The sequence below is a fragment of the Glossina fuscipes genome, unplaced genomic scaffold, assembly GCF_014805625.2.
Source record: "Glossina fuscipes isolate IAEA_lab_2018 unplaced genomic scaffold, Yale_Gfus_2 1, whole genome shotgun sequence".
Classification (NCBI taxonomy): domain Eukaryota; kingdom Metazoa; phylum Arthropoda; class Insecta; order Diptera; family Glossinidae; genus Glossina; species Glossina fuscipes.
Genome location: NW_023998415.1, coordinates 2,082,006 through 2,105,313, shown reverse-complemented (window position 1 = coordinate 2,105,313; position 23,308 = coordinate 2,082,006). Strand labels below are relative to the sequence as shown.

General features: G+C 33.1%; 2 protein-coding genes across 8 annotated transcripts in view; one reads left to right on the top strand and one right to left on the bottom strand.

The window, feature by feature from the left end:
- Positions 1-12,201, top strand: part of LOC119632706 (circadian locomoter output cycles protein kaput) — a 46,350-nt gene extending 34,149 nt beyond the window's left edge. For 3 of the 6 annotated variants that reach the window (XM_038025761.1, XM_038025760.1, XM_038025758.1), the window contains 7 exons: positions 5,089-5,237; positions 5,303-5,484; positions 5,566-5,782; positions 5,849-6,184; positions 6,914-7,533; positions 9,162-9,599; positions 9,675-12,201. In XM_038025761.1, coding sequence (XP_037881689.1) covers positions 5,183-5,237; positions 5,303-5,484; positions 5,566-5,782; positions 5,849-6,184; positions 6,914-7,533; positions 9,162-9,599; positions 9,675-10,955 — 3,129 coding nt within the window. In that variant the 5' untranslated portion in view covers positions 5,089-5,182 and the 3' untranslated portion in view covers positions 10,956-12,201. Of the gene's footprint in view, positions 1-5,088; positions 5,238-5,302; positions 5,485-5,565; positions 6,185-6,913; positions 7,534-9,161; positions 9,600-9,674 lie in introns of all 6 variants that reach the window. The other 3 variants (XM_038025759.1, XM_038025757.1, XM_038025756.1) reach the window with 3 other exon arrangements.
- A 4,227-nt stretch (positions 12,202-16,428) lies between these two features.
- Positions 16,429-21,630, bottom strand: LOC119631853 (protein henna). Of its 2 annotated transcripts, none has more exons than XM_038024385.1 (6): positions 21,517-21,630; positions 18,168-18,598; positions 17,855-18,087; positions 17,503-17,765; positions 16,762-16,991; positions 16,429-16,687 (listed from the first exon to the last, which is right to left on the bottom strand). In XM_038024385.1, the coding sequence occupies exons 1-6, from the start codon at positions 21,544-21,546 to the stop codon at positions 16,525-16,527; spliced, it is 1,350 nt and encodes a 449-aa protein (XP_037880313.1). In that variant the 5' UTR covers positions 21,547-21,630; the 3' UTR covers positions 16,429-16,524. The 2 variants fall into 2 exon arrangements, with proteins under 2 accessions (XP_037880313.1, XP_037880312.1); XM_038024384.1 differs by lacking the exon at positions 21,517-21,630 and adding an exon at positions 18,661-18,702.
- Positions 21,631-23,308: the final 1,678 nt, after the last annotated feature.

Sequence of the window (23,308 nt, the reverse complement as noted above, 5' to 3'; positions counted from 1 at the left end):
GGCATAAATTAAAAACTTTCTGCCTGTTAAACGTGTATTGAAGTCAAAGATGGCATTGAAATCATCGACTTTCCGCTGGAGTTTGAATATTTAAATCATTGTTAAATATGTGCGACTATTCCTCGCATTTAAATTGATAAATACGTAATCGTACGTTGTTGTAAAGAAAACCTGTAATAATTTTATATATTCGACTGCTTCTACTTTCGTGCGCACTAGAGTGACTATCTATCTAAGATTAGTTAATTGCTAAAATACAATTTTTGTATAATATAATATGAACAATACACCGTCGAATAGATTGTTTCAAGTAGTATTAAGTCACAATAGTAGGAAATATGGAAAGTTTTCATAATATAAACAAAAAAAGAGAAGATATTAATATAATATCTGTAATATGTCCGTCTCTGCTTAAGTGGATTCTTCTTTGTTATTTTGTACGTAATTCAAACAAACACACAAACACAACCAGAAATTATATGTATCTCCTTAAAAAATCATCTGCGCGTTCTTCTGTATCATAGTTGGCAGAGTACCAAGTAGAAAGAAAATTTGCCACATAAGTTCATAGATATTCGATATTGATAATGACCTCAAGTCAGTTATAAAGAAGGCGTATTTTATGCTGTATAATAAAAAAATATAAAACAAAGATTTTGTTGCTTTGCTTCAAGCCCTAATCTGTAACAAACAAACAAATTGAAAGAGATTCAGATCGTGACTTATATAGAAAAAAACACAAATATGAAAATTATATCTTTTCACACCCACTACGTCAAACCAACACATTATAAGTACAGAATATTTGGTTAATTATACACGTGTCAGTTGGTTGACTTAGATGAAACTTATATACTAATCTTTTAACTGATTAAAGACCAATATCTTCCATAGTATATAACTTGTATTTTTCCTTGTATTGACGTGCTCTCTGTGGGCGTGTGCACGTCACGTTGAAATTTTAAATGGGTTTTCGTAAATTTACTTAGGCCAAGTTTCAGGTTATCATCTCCTATGAACAGTAAGTTCTAGTTTTTTGTCTATTTGTCTATTGACCTATAACCATCAACTCGGAGTATATATGCCCCGTTTCAGCTTTTTTACTCCATTCGACTTAGACAAATACGTTGAACCTAAACGGTTTCAGAATCTTACATTTACCAAAGTGTAGAGTGTACGCGACCTATTGTTCGTATATACCTTGTTTCGACGGACGGGAAAACAAGTTTTACCTGTAACCCTATCCTTCGATGGCGAGCACAATTATGCTTTGTTGTTTAAAATATTCCCATTCAACTGTCGATATATGTGCTAATAAGGCAAGAAACTCGTCCGAGAAATAAGAAACATGTAAATAAACACATAATAGGAATCAAAGGATTCGGCCCAAGCCTCATTAATAATCTATCTAAGCTTTTCGCATTTATTTCAATCACACCACAATCTTACGGACATGAAGTAATGCAGTAATGAAACAATAAAATAAATAAATTATTTTCTACGAATAAACATTCTAATGTTACGTAATGAAATTTCACAAGAAATTATCTTCTAATACGTACGTGTATGTGTATATTTAGATATATGAATATATATATATATTATTGTATAAAATATTATTAATTATTTTGGATGAGTATCGGTTACCAAAGGGAAGAATTTTTCAGAATGAAAGAGATCTCGTTTAAAATAAAGGAGACACAAAATAATACGATATGAATCCCTGAGCTTTATTATATGCTTTTCTCCTCTTGTAGGCAGATGAGTCCTTGGTTCACTTGCGGCTTACAACGAATCTTAACACGTTGCTCAACTACGCTATTATAGCTTCGCAAATTATTTCATCTTTGACGGAACTAAGTATTCGTTACATAATTAATTAATAATATAAGGGAATAGGCATTTTTTCTGCATACCTAAACGTGAACACTCACCTAAGCATGATGGCAATCCAAGCATTACAGGAAAACGCATTAAAAAGTATATTTTTCTTGTAAAAAGAGTATATTGCTATGATGAGTGCTCAGTAGGTGAAGGCATAGCACATATCGATAGCACACAGGCACACTACACCGCAGACATCTTCCCAACTCTCTTTCACTTTCCAAACTTCTTGCAAACCCTCACCGTGTCGCACGAATGATGGACATCCCCTGAGTGGTTAAAGAAAAAATGAATATATATATATAGAAAGCATTATGGTGACCTAAGTCGCTTCAATTTTGTTAATTTAGTTTCTTTTTTGTGAGTATTGCACCTATTTTATTATATATGGAAGCAAATCGCATATACGATCTTTGTTTTAATTTTCTGCCACCTTTTAGGACACCATGAACCGGGGGCTATCGTGTCCATCGACTGAACCGTTTTACATCTATTGTACGAATTCTTTAACGACGTGTCAAACAAAGTTATAAAATCAATATACGTCCGTTCTTCGTTGCTTGGTATAAAAAAGAAAAAAAAATAAAACAAATTGAATTTGTTTGACGCTATAACAACCACTTTAATTGAGTTAAATAATATTCATGTGCATATGTGGCCTACATATAAGTGGGAAATTTTACCGAAAAAGGATAAACATCCTATCGTTAATCTATACATTTTATACGTTTATTTTAACTTTATTCATCATTGTGATATAATATGTCAGTTGCATGCATATATCTAGTTTTTCATATTTATTGTTGGGATGATGAAAATAAAAATATACACATGTATGTATACTTTGTGATTGACTAGTTTCATGTACACATTGTATCTTTATTATTCGGTAACTCTCTACCTATCTCTCTCTATCTATCTATCTATCTCGTTCTTTCTTTCATTCTTTCTTTCTTCCTTTCTCTTATTCTGATGCTTTTTTTTTCTCTATCCCTCACGTGAGTAAATTTTTTATACCGGTATTTATGTAAACACAAAAGTAAACAACAAAATTAACGTACACGTAATCTACACACACAATATTTAGATATATAAATAAAAAGAAAAACAAGTAAAAAAATTAAATGCGGTTTTGATCGAATCTTTTATACTCACCATATTCATCTTAACGAAAAACTCAAGCCACAAAGAAGCCACATTTGGATGGACTATAATACCGAATGGGCGTGGATGATTTTTTTTAAATTTCGCCATAGCCATAGAATACGGCTGCAAATTTTCATCGTTGTAAGTGTTTATTAAAAATAAACAAACAAAAATCCAAAGAACCGCTTCAATTCGTATTCAACTGTAGGCATATCGACAAAGTTCTTGACAAATTCGCGACCAGAAATATGCTTACTGCAGGCACTGCACAAAAGATCAAATGGACGGACGGACATGCCTCGATCGGTTGTGAATTGAACAATGATCAAAACCGTATAAATCTTGTGCAGCGTCTGACTCTTACTTATAGGCGTCGCAAACGTCTTGATAAAATAAATATAAGCCCATCCTTCGGTTATGGATTTGAAAACTGTAGCGATGCGTGATGTTCTTAACATATCAAAAACATACATATATGCAAGCCTTTGTAAAGAACTACAAGATGTAAAATGTGTAACAATTGTGGGTTTGCGTGATGGGTTGCATTATATTAATCGTTACAAATTATTCATATACATGTGGAATCGTTATCCGAAAGTTATTTCTAAAATAGAATTTATGTTAACCTGAACAATAAATAAATTATACATGCATAATAACACTTAAATCAAAGAAATTGAAACTATTTTAAAATTATATTGACCATAGAAAAATCATATAACTTTTTATTTGGGACAACTGCTACCAACCATAATATAAAGTTTCGGCCGGCCCTATTATTTCTGATTCTTATCTCTATGCTTGCGGCTTCGAGAATGGCAACAAGCGGCCGGTGAACGAATAAACAACAATCAGGGACACATCGTTCGAGAAAGTAGCACTAACCAGCAATGCATATATATACACTTGCCACGTGTTTTTGGATGCCTCGAAACGCGTTGCTTAATTGGAGATTTATCCGAGTTATTTGATTGCTAAAGCACTCAAATGTTATACTTGGTTACATACCAAGGGAATAGAAGGACAGACGGAAAGTTAATTCGATTCAATTGATGATTCCGAGTAGATCGGTGAAATAAACCGTGTACCACAAGTAGTGTAGAGTGCATAAGAATTACTACAATGCTTGTTAATCTGAAATGTTAAGACTATAACAACTCTGTAAGTTGAATCTGAATCAAACCACTTCGAATACGTTGTTTGATGTATCAACTTTCGTGGGGTTAATGAGGCGGCCGAAAAGGCCATTCATCATTATCAACGTATCCTGTCTTGCTAGTCAAGCATGCATATAAGCAATCTTTACAAGTTATTTTGCCCTGTTAGAAACGAAACACCAACTCGTTAATACCTCATCAGACCCTGAAATTAATTTTCATATAAATTGGTCGCATAAGGAGATAATCTTGTACACATGCTCAACGTCTTTCTTCGTACCACCAATAAAATGTATTCTTTATCCTTTGGCCCACTATTTTGTTTCACGATAGTTCCAACATCAGAAAACAGCTTGCCTAAGTCGATTTTTTCTAATTTTCAATCGTGAATCGAAACGACGATGAAATATATATAAATATATATAAATTTTACATGAGATTATATGACCCGGTGCACGGGTGATTGAATCAATATAAAATCTTACCCTATTGCGTTAATATATGCTTTCTGCCCGCATTTATATAACTAAATAATATAATATATAAGAACGGATTTGCTATCGTCTGGATATCAATGCGAAAAATATGCGTTTATAATGATTTGAAAACTGAAAATTTTTCTAAAGCACGTTATCGTTATATATTAATTATACTTTTGATTGAAAACTTGAAAAAACTTGAGTGATTAAAATAACTTGAACAGCTTTTAAGTTGAAAGCTTTCCCCATGTATGTGAGCTTTGAGTTAACATATTAAACAACGAGAGGAAAAACAATGACTTGGTGGTGACTTTGCTAAATACTAGCATATATTGTTGCCATAGAATTTCTTTATATAAATTACAGAAAAATAAAAGTAAATATTTTTTCATATTATTATTATGTTATTTTTTTATATTTAGAAGATCTCGAAATCTTAGTGAGAAAAAACGTCGTGATCAGTTCAATTCCTTGGTAAATGATTTAAGTGCTTTGATATCGACCTCAAACCGTAAAATGGACAAATCGACCGTTTTAAAGTCTACCATAGCATTTCTGAAACATCATAACGGTAATTAAAAGAAAATTTACGAAAAAGAAATTTACGTAAACGATTAATTTAATGAAACTTTCTAGAAGCTACTGATCGTTCGAAAGTTTTTGAAATACAAACGGATTGGAAACCGTCGTTTTTAAGCAACGATGAGTTTACTCAATTAATGCTCGAATCATTGGATGGTTTCATCATAGTTTTCAGTAGTCGCGGTGCTATATTTTATGCCTCTGACAGTATAACTGCTCAATTGGGTTATTTACCGGTAAGTTATATGGCTTTTCGCATTCTCTTCTTTTGTGTTGTTTGGTTTGTAAACTTGTTAACGATTGATCAACGATTTTAGAATGATCTCTTGAAAATGACGATATTCGATTTGGCCTATGAAATGGATCATGAGAATTTATTTAATATATTTTTACATCCGAAACCTGTTATAGAATCTATGCAGACTGACATTAGTTCAAGGAATCAAATAAGTTTTTTTGTACATCTAAAGCGTGGTGGCGTAGAGGAAAGTGATACTAATTCTTATGAGCTAGTGAAATTTGTAGGTTATTTCAGTAAGTACATTTTTGAGAAATCATTTCTATTAGAGAAATTTAATAATAAATTTTATATCATTTTAGGAAGCGATGCGAACGTGGACACTGTTGCCATTCAAAATACTCAAAACTCACTACCGCGTATATTTCAATTGCGTTCCACTATCGAAATTGATAAGAAATTGATATTTGTTGGCACTGGGCGCTTACAAATGCCTCAGCTAATTAGAGAGATCACAATGATAGATCCGACACGGAACGAGTTCACTTCGAAGCACAGTATGGAATGGAAATTTCTTTTTCTCGATCATCGAGCACCGCCTATTATTGGCTATATGCCTTTCGAAGTTTTGGGGACATCAGGTTACGATTACTATCATTTCGATGATCTTGATAATATAGTTACGTGTCATGAAGAATGTAAGTTTTTTGTTTTATCCTAAATCAAACTTTCAACTTTTTATGTTCATCAGCGAAGCAAGTTGCATATATTTTTCTCATTGGGCATGAAATATTGAATTGAATTGTCACAGTCCGCTGGTCCGTAGCCTTTATTATATATATTATAAGCATTCCGAATATTGCAAGCTCGACAAGGCTTATGCAAATCCTGTAGAGCCGATGTCATAATGAATATAATACTCACATTTCTATGTTGGCATAACATCTGCAATAATCTGGAAAATAACTGAAAGAAGTAAAAGTCAATATAAACATGGAAATTTTGGAAAAAACACTGAAACCATTAGATCGCTGTTACATGCATTACACATTCAAATGTAAACTTTTTGCAATTGCTAATATTCGATTCGCCGCATTCATATGTAAATGATCCAACTATGCACTCGTAATCGAAGGACTTGAAATCATTTTCTGAATCTATCTAAGGTTGTCTGACCATCTAGTTCTCTTATTACGTTGCGCTAAATCAGCAAGCCGGCACACTGACGTGCTTTGGCTCAAGTACGCAAGCTATTGAAAATGATTCGGATCTGATCTTTTATTCGCTTACTTCACACATAACGGCTTTTATTGAATAGTCGTTATATGGGTTATGTAGGGTATTTAATCATCAACAGTGTCGTACTATATTGTATTTTTGCTTGTTTTACTGTTATTCTATCACAACATTTTATTTCTTACACTCAGTAATGCAAACCGGTAAAGCGAAATCGGGCTATTATCGTTTTTTGACTAAGGGACAACAATGGATTTGGTTACAAACTGATTTTTATGTTTCGTATAATCAGTTTAATGCCAAACCAGAATATGTGGTCTGCACTCATAAAGTTGTCAACTACATGGACATCTTAAAATACCGCAAAACTGATGCAAAAAACCATTCCATCAATAAGGCGACGCTGCGGGAATCTGGTAAATCGTCCACAGCTACTTTGCGAGATCTTGAACCGTCGAATACAAATGTGGAAACCGCGACACTTACAGCTACCGGTACTGCAAGCTTGTGTAGTGGCGCCAATGTAATAAGTGGTATTCTCAGCAGTGCGGTATCGCCAAGCCTAGAAACTACAGCGTTGTGGACGAATTCATCAACACCGACGGGCATTGGTGCCGTTAGTTGTCAAATTAATCCTATGAAAACCTCAAGACCTGCCTCAAGCTATGGTAACATTAGTTCCACTGGCATTTCACCGAATGTCAAGCGAAAACGTTATTTTTATAATAATCGAGGAAATGAATCCGATTCTACATCCATATCAGCTGACTCAGGCACCAGTCGCCATTCATTGATAACGAATTTGAGTTCGGTATGCTTAATGCTAATTACAATTTTATATATATAGCACAAATAGTTTACAACCTTGATCTTGTTGTACCAAAGAAAAATTCCGTTTGATAGAAATTCAAATAAATTTTTCCAATTAAGTGTAATAAATTTCATATCCAAGTCCCAGGACATTTTGCTCCATAATCTTGTTCCATCTTTCTTTTAAAACCATTGTGCCACCACGGAAGAACGTCTGAGATATCTGGGCGAAAAACTGATCCAAATAATTCTCAGGGGTTTAACGGAAAGGGCACATTTATGGTAGTGGTCGGACATGGCTGCATAAAAACTTCCCTGGCAAACTCTTTAATTTCTTGCTAAGCATTTAAAGATTTGTGTGACCGAGCATTGCAACATTCGAAGACGACATTTTTCCTATTGATTAATTCCAGACGACTTATCTTGATAGTGTGCTTTGTGGTCGTTGTGGAATCATTCACCTGGCCAAGTTATAACATCGTATGATACACAATATCAACCCTACTAAGCACAAAACCTTGTCCTCACATGATGTCAGTTAGAATTTTGTCAATGTATGCGAATTTTGAAGAAGTAAATCGCGTTTCCTAATGGGTAATAGTACGTTACATCTTTAATATTGAAATTTTCAGACCGAAAGTGGTTAAAACATTAGCGTGCTGTTAACCTCTTCACAATTAACACTATAGATTTATTCATAAGTCCGGCATTATCGTCGTTGTCAAAATGACATTTTTAAATATAGCAAATTTTTCAGAATTTGAGCTTCTTTTCATAAAGCAACTACTGTTGATCTATTATTGACAAATCTACCCGACTCTGAATCAGTCTGTTGGAGGCAATGCCATGAATTTTTTCCATGACCCATTATTAAGCTACCTATTGCCTCATAGTTAAACAATGTTGTAGTGGAAACAATGTTGTAGTGGAAAAATTATCGAAAACGGTTTGCTTTCATTATAATAGTGAACTTGTTCCCTTCGCAACTGCCTTTGTATAGGAGAACGCGCTGTCTGTTTAGTCTGTCTAGTCAAAGCAAGCCCATAGAAACCTTAACAAGTAACTTCTGACAAGACTCGCAGTGTTCCGACATCCAAGCAAAGTCTATTGTCTATTCAATAATAAACCCAATAAACTCGTGTATGATGCGGCTAATCGATTATCTTAACTGTTATAGCACATTTCGGACCTAGCTCAGAGAGAGGAAAAATGATTCAATTTTTGTAGTAAGCTGTTATCTCAGTCATTGGAAACCTCATTTTTATATTTGAAGGAGTATACTACGCTTCCTCATACCAATTCTCATTGACAATCATGTCAATAACCCTGATTATCACATAGCTAAAACGATGTCTGCGATGCGCGCATATCGTAAAGCGCTCCGTTAGAGTCACAATTGCTATAAATAGTGTTGCATTTAATCTTTTTTTTCGATCGATGTTTACTATATAAGCGTGCTTTTTTCTTTCTTAAAGAAACGGCAACTTTTCTCGTATTTGTATAGAAATCTCCGAGGAAAATTGACTATATATATAGACTAGAGCTTTTTCTTACGAAAGATTTTATTGTCATTTATTTGCATTTTCTAAATGTTTCAACCAAAAATGATACGACAAATTCTTTTCGCAGAGTCGACAAAGGCATAATTCGACTGGGGTGGTACAATCTTCGCTGCATACTTCAAACAGCCAAACACAGAACTCTCAACTTTCGTCTAGCCTTCATCAACACCAGCAACACCATCACCCTCATCATCACCATCATCATCATCATCCAAGTCATCATACACAAACATCGTCGCAACAACATAGTTTACAGATGAATGTTAACAACCATGGTGGGCAGCAACAAAAGCTTTTGCCTATGCTTTCACAACATGCTATTGGACATACCTCCACTAGCATGGTAGGCAACAGTTCATGTCAATTTCCACAGCCTGCTTTTCCTCTACGTAATCCCCAAATAATGGGTCCGACTTTCCTCGAACCGCCGCAGTATCTGACCGCAATACCCGTTCAATCAGTAATTGCACCTTTTCCGGTAGCACCCGTTTTATCTCCAATGCCGGTAAGATATTTAGCTGCACCAAGTCTTAAGAGTAAAGGATTACATCTCAATTACTCTATGTCTTACTTTTTTAAGAACCAGACAGATATGTTACCAGGCGCTGTAGTAATGACACCCACACAGACGCAATTGCAAGAACAGCTGCAGCGTAAGCACGATGAACTGCAGAAAATTATTATGCAACAACAAGATGAATTGCGTATGGTGTCGGAGCAATTGCTGTTGGCACGCTACACTCTATTACAGCCGATGATGCCGATGAATTACAATTCTACAACTGGCGTTGTGAGCAGTGGAGCTCGTAATTATAATTTTAACAATAACTCTGTGGAATCACAATTCAATCAATATGGATTTACTTTGAATTCGGAACAAATGCAAAACCAACAAGATCAACAAATGCTCATACAACAACAACAACAACAAAATCTGCAGCAACAACAACAACAACAACAACAACAGCAGCAGCAACAACAAATACAGCAACAAAGTCAACAGCAACAGCAACAGCCACAACTTAACTCAACTGCAAGTGCACCTATCACGCAACCTGCAGCAAACACTGCAACAATGCAATCAAATCAACAGCAACAACCACAACAAGAGCAACCTCAATCACAACAACAGCCAGATCCGCAACATTTGCTATTAGCACGGACTGTACCTGATTTAGATCAATTCGCTCAAGAAGAATTCGATGCTTTTCTCAATCTCTCACCTTTGCAAAGTATTGCTGGCTCGCAAACGGGTTTAAATCATATGGATAGCGGTGTGCCCACCATAAATAACGCGGCTAATGTAACGAGTACAACACATGCAAATTCTTCCAGTACAACAGTCAATCATAATAGTCACACCAGTGCCAACGCATTTCCCACCAATTCCAGTACTAATGCTAATCATCACCATACCAGCGAAGACTCGTTATTAACATATATGCAAATGGCTACCGAGTCAAGTCCCACACTAAACTTTGCAATTGGTATCAGCGATGAGGGCTCCGAGAGTCATAGTGAAGATGCTAAATTGCTACAGACGGCTGTGCATCACTTACCAACCACTCAAACCTCACAAATTTCCCAACCAACACAACCCGTTGCGCAACCGCAGAATAGAACATCGTTTTTCGCAAACCATACATATCCAAGTCTCAACAATCAGACGTCCAATCTTCCTACAACCAATAATTCGACAGCTCAAACAGCCGGTACGGCCAATCCAAACACTAACACTACCAGTCATTTACCCAACGATTTAGAGATTTTACCATATCAGATGTCTCAGGAGCAATCGCAAGCACTTTTCAATAGCACTCATGCAAACGGCGTTAGCCAAGAAACCAATTCGATCGTTTAAGTCCAAAATAAATGGCGCTATGGCTCATCTATTCGTAAGTTGGTCTTCTTAATTTATATGTAACTGTAAATAGTTTTTTTTTTTTTTGTACATTTCTTTTTGCCACATAACATATTATTAATGCTAAAAAGTGATACATTGTTTTATTATATTTTTTTATTTCTACTTTTTTTTTTTTTTTTTTTTTTAGTTTAATGCCATTAGTATCTGTGTATAGTTAAATTTTATACGTACGTGGTTATGCACACCAATCGTTTCGATCATTTGCTTGTAACAATATTTATATACACCACTGGAAGTATAATAAAGAAGTTTCACCCTAACGCATTCGAATAGCAGCACTGACGATTCCGTAAAAGTACCAAACTTTAACATGCAATGTATACGATGAATGTTATAGGATCGTCACGGTTCATGCGAATTCCTATAGTTCATTCATCTAGAACTTGATATCGTAAATTTTAAAACTTTTACATATATCTGAACTACATCTAAAGTCAAACATGCAAATTTACTTTTATAAATAAAAGAAATATACCTACGCTTACTCGCTTATGGGGCAAGCAATAGCAAAATGCGATGATTTTAAATTTCCTTCTGAGAGAGAGAATGCAAGTCTACAATATTCTCGCAATCTTTTTGGTTAACAATTTGTTGTTTTCTTTGGCCGAACGTATAGAAAGAAATGTAAACATCTATTATTCTTGATATCTGTATTGGAAGAAAGCAAATTCGTGCGGAAATCTTTTAAAAACTGCTTGTACGTAATACTCAACACCGAAATATGATAGACGAACTGAAAGAGATTAAGCGATGCAATTGAAAGACATTTTGTTGCAAGAGACCTATTTGTTAGCAGACTATGAAAATGACAGATCGATGAGAAAATTTATCCTATCACTAGCTAGGTGTAGTTTTAAAATTTGTTTAATTCGATGATCGTTTTTTATTATAATACCCTATGAGGAATTACATAAGGATGTTCAATGCCTTAACTGTGCAATATTTCATTTCATGTCATCCGCAGAAAATGAAAGCGTTGAGTCTAATCGAAAACCACTTCGAAACGGCAAAAAATTTATAGCTTGAAACTTTAGGGCATACAATTTTTAGCTCAAGCTTACCTCATAAAGCGTACGAGATTTTAATGCGTTTGTACAATGGCTTTTATAAATAAAAGGGTAAATAACTGAAATGTAAGAAAGTAAGTTGGCTATAATAGACCATAAATAAAGCATTTAATAAATTGCAATTCTCATAGGAATAATGATAGGTAAACCGATTTCAAATTTTGTTGTTGCCTAATAGCCCCTATATAAAAGTGAGCATGCATGGTTCGAAAATTTACATTTATTTATACAAGACCATGAGTCCACCATACCAGTACCATAAACACGCGGAAGAAAAAAGGCCAGCGATCATCAACTGAACATTGCAGCTTAAACCTGTCTTCAGTGAATTTTATGTTGTTATTCAACTTTCTTTACAGTAAAGTTCATACCACTGAATCATGATATTTAGCATAGTCTAGGTTTTATATACAGCTCTTGGGATATCTACTATCAAATTGTTTTCAGGACTTGAAATTTTCAACGCTTTCATTCGCTTTGATATTACAACAGCTCAACACTCTTGAGTCAATCAATCTTGCCTTGTATAGAAATGCCAATTATATATCCTTAATGTTGATGCCTTTTTCCGCTAGATTTCTACTAATAGTTGTCAATCTTTTCCCTTGTCGCCAGCTGCATGAGGCAGGTAAAGGATCATTATTGCGTGTTTCATTTTTTCTTCGTTTAAAAAGGTTACTCCTTGGAAAATCGACTAGTTTTCATAAACACTTAAATCATAAAATCATGGGATTTTCGTAATAATACATACGGAATCGAACGGTTGCATAGAAATGTTGCGAGATTGATGAAAACATCTTCCATTGGTGCGTGCAAATATGTACATACATATATAATGAACTTTATAGATAGTCTAGATCATATGATTAACTTACGGTTAATTTATGTTAAAATTACTCATAACGCATAAGAGTTAAATTTATTTATCGTAATGCCTCAAACTGTCATTTTTTTTTTTTTTTTTTTTTTATACATATACGCCTAGATATATATAGTTGCAAGTTTCTGTTGTTGATTATTTATTAAGTTATCATTTTAATGTTAAGAGTAGAAAAACAGATGAAAAATGAAAAAAAATGAAACGAAAGGTAAACAATATGTGTAAGAAGACAAAATATGTTTTAAGCCAAGCGGTGATATTTGTTTAATAATTTTTTTTTCCCCCGAAAACCATTTAACTTGAAATTGAGAGATTAAAAGAAGAGATGAATTTAAGAAAGTTCAAATCTTGAGTCATGGGACTCAATTTAAAGTCGGCGAAGTTAATTATTTGAAGAAATAATAAAAAAAATTAGTAAAAATTACGAAAAAAAGATAGTAAATGCTAAAAATTGAAAGCAAAACGAATTTAAAATCAGTTCTTAACAAATTTAGACATGATTTATTTATGTTAATTATCTCTCAAAGCTTATCTGCTCATCTCTATTCCAATAATAATGAAAAGTATATGAATTTCTTTTAAAACTAATAGAATTATTAAATTATTTCTACCCCTATATTTTTGTTAATATTGTTTAGTGTATATATATATATATAAATAGTAGTAATAAAAGATTTTTGTTTTAGAAAATTTAAAATAAAAATGTGATTTATATGAATATTAATAAATTTACTGAATTGAATACAAAATCTATATATGTGTATATATAAAGTAAATATATATATATATATAAAGTAAATGCAAGCATGAATTATTTTAATTCTTTGACAAACGTTAAAAAAAAAAAAAAAAAAAAACAAGAAAATCTGAACCACTAACTAAAAGTAGAACAACATTAACTATCATTCATCATCAATCGACACAAACCGTCAAATGTCAACGAAAATGACGTAAACAATTTCGCAGAACATATTAATTTCTTGAACCCTTTCTTTCTTTCTTTCGTTGTTCTATTTTCAAAAAAAAAAAAATAGTTGTTCTGATCCCTTTCACATATAACTTACCAAATAAATAATGTTCATGTTTGATGCAAATGTCAAATATAACAGCTAGTTAGCGACCACTTATATATAAAATTGTGTTTATAATGCGATCTTGTTTTATCCAATATTTCCTTTTGGTCCAAGTTCAAATCAAATTTTTTTGCGAAATCACGGAATGGAAAAGATTTCTCTTTTTTCTTTAAATTCCCAAAATTGGCCACATATTGGCTTACAGTTCGATCAGTTTGAAAATTAATTTCTTCTGGAAACTCCAATTGAATGGAATGTATCATTGGAATGTATCACTCTCGATAACTTCTTGTCATCACGTATTTTATGCCATTACTTTCGAAATCAAACTGTAAGACTTAGCGCATCTGTGTTCGTTGTCTGCTCTCAGAGAAATCTCCTCTGGGTTACTGGGTAAGTTTCAATATCAGGTCGATTATTGTTTAGTGTCTTTGTGAATGATTTGACAACCTCTTGTCATAATACAAAAATTCATTTATATGCTGACGACGCTCAAATAAATTTTTCGCGGCCGTTCGGTGTTGTTGAGGGTCTTGCGGGTGTTGAATGAATACAATCTACTATCTACGCAGTATTGTCGATTAGTCTGAGGAAAACAATCTACGACTAAATTGAACTATAACCATATCACACGGTACGCCTTATGTTATTTCTCTACCAGTGAATACTAACGTTGAATTTGTCAGTGTTGTTTTCAATCTTGGTATTGAGCTGAATCCAAGTTTAAATGCATCTCATCACAATAATTATATAACTGAGACAATTCGTAACATTTTAAGACAGCTGTGGTTGTCGTCTTACTGTATGCCTATGTGAAATGAATTTGAAACTAGTTAAATGGTTTAGAGCCCCGCTCATATCTTACCGTGCTATTCGGATATCCCATATCTTCAAGACGGAGTTTTATTAGTGCTATAAAGCTTTAAGGCAAGGCGGAAGGCAACAATACGTTTTGGTTCTAAACATGATTGAGTTTTTCTTCCCTGATTTTCTCCTTTTAACTGTATTGGCTATTATCTATGTCCATTATTTAAATTACAAACAACAAGTGAGGATTTCTAAACAGTGATATTGTTAAAATACCTTTCCAATGCACCATGTACTATGTAACTGAAATGTAACTGAAATGAATGAATGAAAGCCTCATTACATCAGTTGTTTATTACATCTAATTAAATATTAATTAATTTAAAAAAAAAAAAAAAACTTAACATCACGTAAATGATTTGCTAGTTGCCGTTTAAGGCGTACTATGCTGTGGATATTGATAAAATCGATTAAATTCATTAAAAAATTTTAAGGAAAACCAGCACGTTTGCCCGTATTGAGCATTGAGAAGAAAATATTTTTGAAATATTTGCCTAACAATGGGTACAAAAAGAATCTTACCGTTTATGAACTGGTGGATGAAAATTGTGAAAATTCAATAGACCGAATTTCCAGCTGCGAAACGTTCCTACATTGAGAATGATGACGAGTGATGAAAGGTGAGTCACCTTGTGCAATATAGATGAACGTGTCTCAAATTTTGCCAAAGACCGAATGGGCGCTTCGTAAAGTATTGCATTGTTTTCGGTATGAACGAGAGGAAATTGTGAATCATGAAGTGCTGAAATTTGGCGGAAAGATGGATACCACTCTTTACTGTGAATAACCAACACAATTAAACGCGCATAAATGTGGTAAAGTGTCGGTGAACTGATCAATTGAATAATATAGAAATCAATCGCCGTAAAGCCTTGAAATTATCATGTCTATCTTGAAAAGAGGCTCATGCCAAATTATCTGAATGGGTGCTCCGACCTGAAATCCCAGAAACTGCACGCGAACGGCATAATCGCTTTGCAAGAAAAATGGTAAAAACTTACTGATCGTAGTGGTTTATATTTAAAATAAAAAGACAGTGTGCTTGATTTTTTCTAAACATATCGTCACGAAATTCTTCCGCGATCTTTTTACGCGCAATATGATTCACTTAATATGTATTTCTTTTTTTATAATTATACCGTAGAAGTCTAACTGTATAATATTTTAGTCGTAAACAAATGAAGAGAAACAATTTGGAACTAACCCTTAACTTTTTCTTTTTTTTTTTGTAATAGTTCGATTATCAATAGTCAATGTTCTAATGTCGATTACAGCAACAGGCCTCAAGTGCTTTTAAGAATATTCTTGATTACATGCAAACCTTATCATGAGTTAAAAATGCTAACACAGTCGAAATGTAATCTAAACTAAATTAGGCCTGTAATGTGTAATCAACAAAATGATTTTAGTTCTTTCATATCAAAGTATTACACCTATCGCTCTCGCTATCGCAGAAATGGCAAATTTTAACTGCCTTTGAAATCTCAAAAAAAAAAAAAAAAAAACAAATGCAAAACGCAAACTTATCTAATAATCTCAGGTTTTTTTATTTAAAAAAGAAAACGAAAAAAAGTTTAAAATATGTTAACTTAACTACTTATGTTATGCTCTGCCGTTAATTAAACTTTTAATTTATTGACCGCATTTTGTAAAATTTGAAATTCGGTTTCGATGTTTTTCATCAAATTATTGATTTGCTTCTTGGAATCCAAAACTTCAATGCTTTCAGTGTAAGCATTGTAGCGTACTCCAAAGGGACGCGGTATAGTGTTAGCGAATTGCCTTTAAAGAAAAAAAAAAAAAAATATGTAGAATAGAAAAATATATAGAATTAAAGCTACTTTCAGTTCACTTACATAGTTTTTATTTTGGCGCTTTCAAAACTTTCCGCAACGTAATAGATCTTTTGGAATTCTGTAATCACATATTTGGTGGTACCAGTTATCTCTGGGTCGAATTCACGATGCTCGGGCTTGTCCGTGAGACAATATTCCAACTCACCGAACGAGGAAAGTAAGCCGGCGCCATACGCTTTTAAGTGGCCATCTTGGCGACACATGCCGTATTCAACGGTATACCAGTAAATCTAAAAGAATACATTATATAACAAGTAAGAAAATTATATTCGGCTATGCTACAATCTTCTATGCCCACTATCTTTACCTTAACAAAGAATATACAAATTTTTATTGTTACAGTTTATGAGTAATGAGCAACAAACCCCTTTTTTTTTCTTTTTTTTTTTTTTTTGAAAACTGAGGTATTTTCAGTCTGTGTTATACTATATTTGTCCATTCTCAATGCTGACCTTCCTGCAAAAATTTCCTACATGGTTTGTCAAATGTGAAGTCGATATCTTCATTGTTGCGATCAAAAGAATATTTATCACTGACATTACTCGAACGGACAGATGGACGTGCTAAAATCGGTTTAGTATTTGATGCTGACCAAGAATCCACATATTTTATGGGCTTTCTATTGAATGTTGCAATGTTGTTTGTTTAACAAACTGAATATACCTCACATCTTTCGGGATGGGTGTAAAAATTTCTGGAATTGAAATGTGAAAAGTCCTTTAACTTTGATCTGTAACTTACAGTAGCTAATTTCTCTATGTATTCTTCAGGAGCGCCAAGAGAAGCTAGGCCTATTTCCTGACTGAATTGAGCAAAATCTGGATCAGCAAATAAAGGTACATGACCTAACAATTCATGGCAAACATCCGGTTCGGGCGTGTACATAGGCTTACTCGGATGTCTTATGTATTGAGTGGAATGGAATACTCGGAAAGCTAAGCCAGCCAAGAAATCGCGTGATGATAATAAACCGGCTACCGGACGTAAAGTGAAACCAGTACAATCTGGAAAAAAAAAAAACAAAGCATATTTTTATTTCTTTTATTTGCTCTTCTTTTCGTATGTTCTTCAACTTTTTTGTGTTAAAACAAACCTTTAAGGAATCTTGATATATCCTCCAATTGCGGTATGTTATCCTCACGAAAACCGCAATTGTCCACCAATAATGGGAAAACATGATTAAACTCTTTGCAAGCATGAGTTTTATATAGTTTAGTTAATTCCCTAAAAATGATACCCCAAGTTGCAATTTCCTCTTTGGTATATTCCACATGTGGCAAAGGTTGGCCGTATTTATAGTTATAGGCAATATCAGCAAAATGTTTTCTTTTAAAATTCAAACAAAAAGAGTGCAATGAATAAAGTTCAGGTGAATGTCGTTATTAGCGGAAAAACAAATAACTTACCTTCTTTCTCTGTAAACTGGATCCGTAAATCCAGGATGATCGCTATCCAACTCGGCACCGTAACTTAATATCTGATTAGCAAATCGATCTAAATCGCGTATTCTTCGTGGAAACCAAGGAACGGCCGACAAATTATCTTTATAATCACGTGATATCACGTTAAAGTAACTGCATTGATCACGTAATTCTTCGATGGCTTTACCCAAACCAATTGATTTACCATCACATTCAACAAAGAATTCATAACCTGGAATGCGTAAAGACGAACGCGACTCAATATGCACCAGATTCACGTTATGTTTTTTGAAAATTTTCAACATTTCCGCTAAAGCGCCGCTATCCTGCTCCTTTGTTGAAAACAAGAGACAAGTATTACGAGCTTCCTGAATCTCAACACCTTCCGCTATATAAGAGCCTTCCAAACGGGTGGGCTACAAAAAAATAAAAAATATGTCATATATTATATGATGCATTGGAAAGGAAAATTTTGTACGTTTTCACTGGTTGGCATTGACGCCATATACTCTTCGTAGAATATTAGTGTGGTAGTTGTCTGTTGTGTAAAATAAAAAAAAAAAGTAAAATTTCTGGTCAGTGGGGCAAAAAACAACCCAAAATAGACTCTGATCGTGCAATTTTTATTCATTCAAAATGCCTGACTATCTCTCAATGCTCATCAGATCAAGTTCAATAAAAAGGCGTCTAATAAAAATGCAATTGTCTTTACTTTAATAAAGCGATTTATTGCAAATAACAAAATCAATGAATAACAAGCAAGAAAATTATCTTCGGTGATGACCGAATCATTTGCATCGATCATCGTTGTTGATTTGACAAAAAGTTATAGTATTTTTCCTATATTTGAAGCCGATAGGTTCATTTTGGCGTCCAAGAAAGTATTTATAACAGACGTTACGTAAACGGGCAAACAGCTAGACCAAGAATATATATATGTTTTCTAAGGTCTCTGAAGATTTCTTCTGGGGGTTGCAAACGTTTTGACGAAATGAATATACCTTCCATTCTTTGATGATGCGTATAATAAGTGCGGTCCATGAAATGAACAATACTTACAATTCATAATAAAGTAATCAATACTCAAACATATTGTAATGCGTAGATAATAGACATTAGCCAAAGAAATGTTTTGCATTGCAGACGTAAACTGCGTTCTTATCTTTCCAAACTACGCGGATAGAAATTGTTATATCACCTATCATATGCAACCTTCGGGATTGATACAGATACAGTGTCAACTTGATAAACATCAAGCATTCCGATTCGATATTTCATTTCATTTTCATAATTCTGATGAAAAGTAAACAAAGAGAGCACTAGTCAACTGAAACCAATTCATAAAGTCCTACGGAATTAATATGTAAAAAAGATAAATAAACAATAAACAAAGAGATTACAGTTTGGAATAAATATCGCATATACGTTATTATTACACATGAATATCTTAAAGAGAATTTGGAATAGCACTAAAATAAGAAAAGCATTTTAAATTGGAGGGATCTTTTGTGGACTGCATCTTTAATAGCCCAACTCATTTTTAATAGCAAATTTAGACAGTCACGACATAACCTCAAAAAAATATTGCAAATCAATAAAAGGAACCCATTTACTACGGTCGCGCAGAGGTTTGATAACAGCTAGCACGACCAATTTAATGTAATTGTAGACAGCAATGCGTCTACACGCGATACAATAACGTAAATATAACAATTGTTCATATATGAGTCGAATAGATGGGATGTTCTAAATCAATTCGTGTTACATATATTATCACGATCGACACCGAATTGTTGTTAATGCAAGGAAAGAAAATAGTTGCATTTGCGATACACTTATTTACAAAAGCAAAAAAAAAAGCTATTCGCAAACTCACAAATAGATAAGCGTTGTGCAGACGGAAAGAGGAAACCGTGTATCGGAACCGACTTAAAAATTTCGTTGCGCAGGTTTTTCACATCTGAGATGGTCATGCTGTCAGATGGTCAACCAGTCATATGCCAGATATATGCCATTTGTGACAGTACCGACTTCAACGAACGTTCGGTATTTTACAGTGATACGGATCGATCAAAGCTGATCAGTCAAATTTCAAGGCCTTTCTCTATTTTTATACTCACCATCAAGTGATCGATTTATATTCATTTTGGTAACACATTCCCAATATCCAGTACTAAGCTACAAAAATTCTATAAAGCATAGATATTCTTGATCAGTATCAAACTGTGAATCAATCGCAGCATATTCGTTCGTCCATCTGTCCGTCGGCATGTCTATCGATGATAAGCAAAAAAATTTAAAAATATCGGTTTCACTAACTTTGAAGATTCTTTAATACGGGGCAATTTTGAAAATGGTTCATATCGTCTGTAGTGCAATGTTAACTGAAAGCAACTCTGTTTTCCATTCAATATTATAGACCATCGAATTAGTTCTTTCTTTACAGAAGGATTTATGCGACATCTTTCCTTTCATTCATGCTAGAGGTCATGAGCTCAACGATACTCTTCGATTTTTTCGTTTTTCGGTACTTTGCTTAAGTTACTCAACTATTATTAACTTGTCGTTTATACATACGTAGCAAGCGCCCATTTTCTAGCCTGGCTTGGGAATTTGTTTTAAGATACAGTTTCAGGTTTTTGAACAAATCTTTCTGGATAAGCTAGTGAACCGACAAAGAGACGACATGTTTTGGACGAGACAAACTTATTAACGAAATTGTGCTGCTGTTCTTAAGTAACTGTTCTTTTTTTTCATTACTTAAAGTTCCTATAAATCAATTTATAAATAATTGATAAATAATTATTAATAAGAGCTTTTCGAAATAATTTTAGCTTTTTTCCTTTTACACGGGCATTCGGGTAAACGATTTGGAAATTTGATCAGTAGAATTCTGCCGCTGAACGATTTTTATATATAAAATATTAATAATTATTATTAGCGCATTCAATGATAGCGGATAGGACAAAAAATTGGAAAAGTTTTCTGCAATCCGAACTTAATGGTTGTTACCAAGATGTCGGAACTCAAATCTACATTTTTTATTTAAGTTTTAAGAAATAATAATTTCATTATTACTGATAGCAAATCAAAAGATTGCATTATTGTGCACGACAATGTTTTTATGTAATTTTAAATTTATTAAATATCAATTCACTTCACTTAGACGCAATTATTTTCGCTTTTAATCAACAAATTATAAAAATTTGGCAGAAGCACGTATATATATTTATATATATATATATATGTGTATACGTATATTATGGAATAAAAATTACTGAACAAAAAATAAAACTTCCATACGAATTCAGTAAATTTTTCATCAACTACGAACCTTATCAAAGGACACTCGTCGTTGATTCATGATTTCTTTGCGAATGTTTTTTTTTTTTTTTTCTTTAAATAAAAAATAAAAACAAATCTATATCGTTTTTAAAACTTCAATAAATGCACTGAATCACCGACTAAAACTGAAACTGGTAGCCGTCTTGGCTCGCGTTTAAATAGATCAGTCACTATTGAGCTTTAAAATGGAGTCTGTGTGCACAATAGAGAGAGATTGCAGTCATTATTCGAGTCTAGAAACTAGAATTGATAATAATATGCTGTTTTCCTTTTTTTCTATTTTTTTTTTCTTTTTTTTTTTTTTTTATTCATATTTATTTGTATAATTTCTACTGAGGGGTTATCGGTTCAACAATTTTTTTAGATAATAATTTTATAGCGTTGCCTAGTCTATGTGTAAACGGAAATTAATAGCAAATTTTCATTTTAATTTATATGTAATTAGAGTGCATGTGCTTGGCTTTTTATTTCGTTGTTATTGAATATTTTTTTTTCTTGTTATGATTTTTCCTACTCCTCTTACATTCAACTGCAACCGACGGCTGTAACAACAGCAAATAATTCTGACGTAAAAATGAATTCGTCAACATCAGCTACATTGCATTTAAGGAAAAACGCGTTTTTTTAAAGTTTTTATTTTTGTTTTTGCTTTTTTTTCCATTATTATTATTATTATTATTATCTGTGTCTAAGCTGTAGGGTAACAGTTACTGCTAATGCTAGTGCGAACAACACTAAACGACATAAATCGATCATTGCAATGGTTTTTTTTTTTGTTTTTTGTTGTTTTTCTTTTATTAATTATCAGCAATTAAAAAGGTCAATAAACTCTCAAAGCATTAAAAATAAGAAAAAATCAAATGGAAAAAATTTGTTTGAGCTTTAAGACGCTTCCAATATACCCGATAGATTGTTCAATAAATAGCTAAGATTCTATGCTTTTATGTAATACATGACGACCAGGTAAGATGACAAAGATGTTGAAAATGAAATGAATTCTCGGAATATTTATTTGTAGTACGAGGTGTTGTAAACTAATCACATTTGTTAATAAAATTCATATTCATTCCTTTCACATGTGAGATTTCACGCAAATTTTCCGTAATCTCTTAAAGATTTTTTTAAAAATTAGCATTAATATGAAAACCGCTCCGTTATCCGATATCAAGAGAAATACAAGAAAATGTACAGAATATATTGTCACTATAGTTAAGTGTTGTCATAGCGTCCAAGCCCGAACTTATCCTATCCGCGTTATATTGCCCTTTGGTCCTCCTAATATGTTTTACATAAATTAAAAGCGTCGATCACTTGGAAATGTAATTTCTTTAGGATATAGAAGAATAATTTTGTATATATAATATACAGCATGTACGACACAAACGATACGACAGCTTTATTATATCGTTTTGTATATATCTTATCGAAGCAAAACGTAGTTCATAGCTTTTACGCTTGATTCAAGGATACCGAGTTTAATTAAGTTGATTATTCTATCTACGAATTTGAGCAAAATACATACATTTATTCTATCTATTTTTGTCCTTTTTTAATATTATTGGACTCTTTGTTTTTTTTTTTTTTTTTTTTTTTTTTTAAACGCGTACTGCATTTTAATTGCGTTTCAAATTTAAAGAAAGAAAAAAGACACCTTACACGACCAACTGTTTTACGTAATTGAAGTAAGAGTGTTTTACATGCTTGCAAACGGGCGATAAGGAGTTTTTTAAAAATTTTAATGACAAAGATCAGTAAATCTAGTGCAGTTGATTTTTATTTAA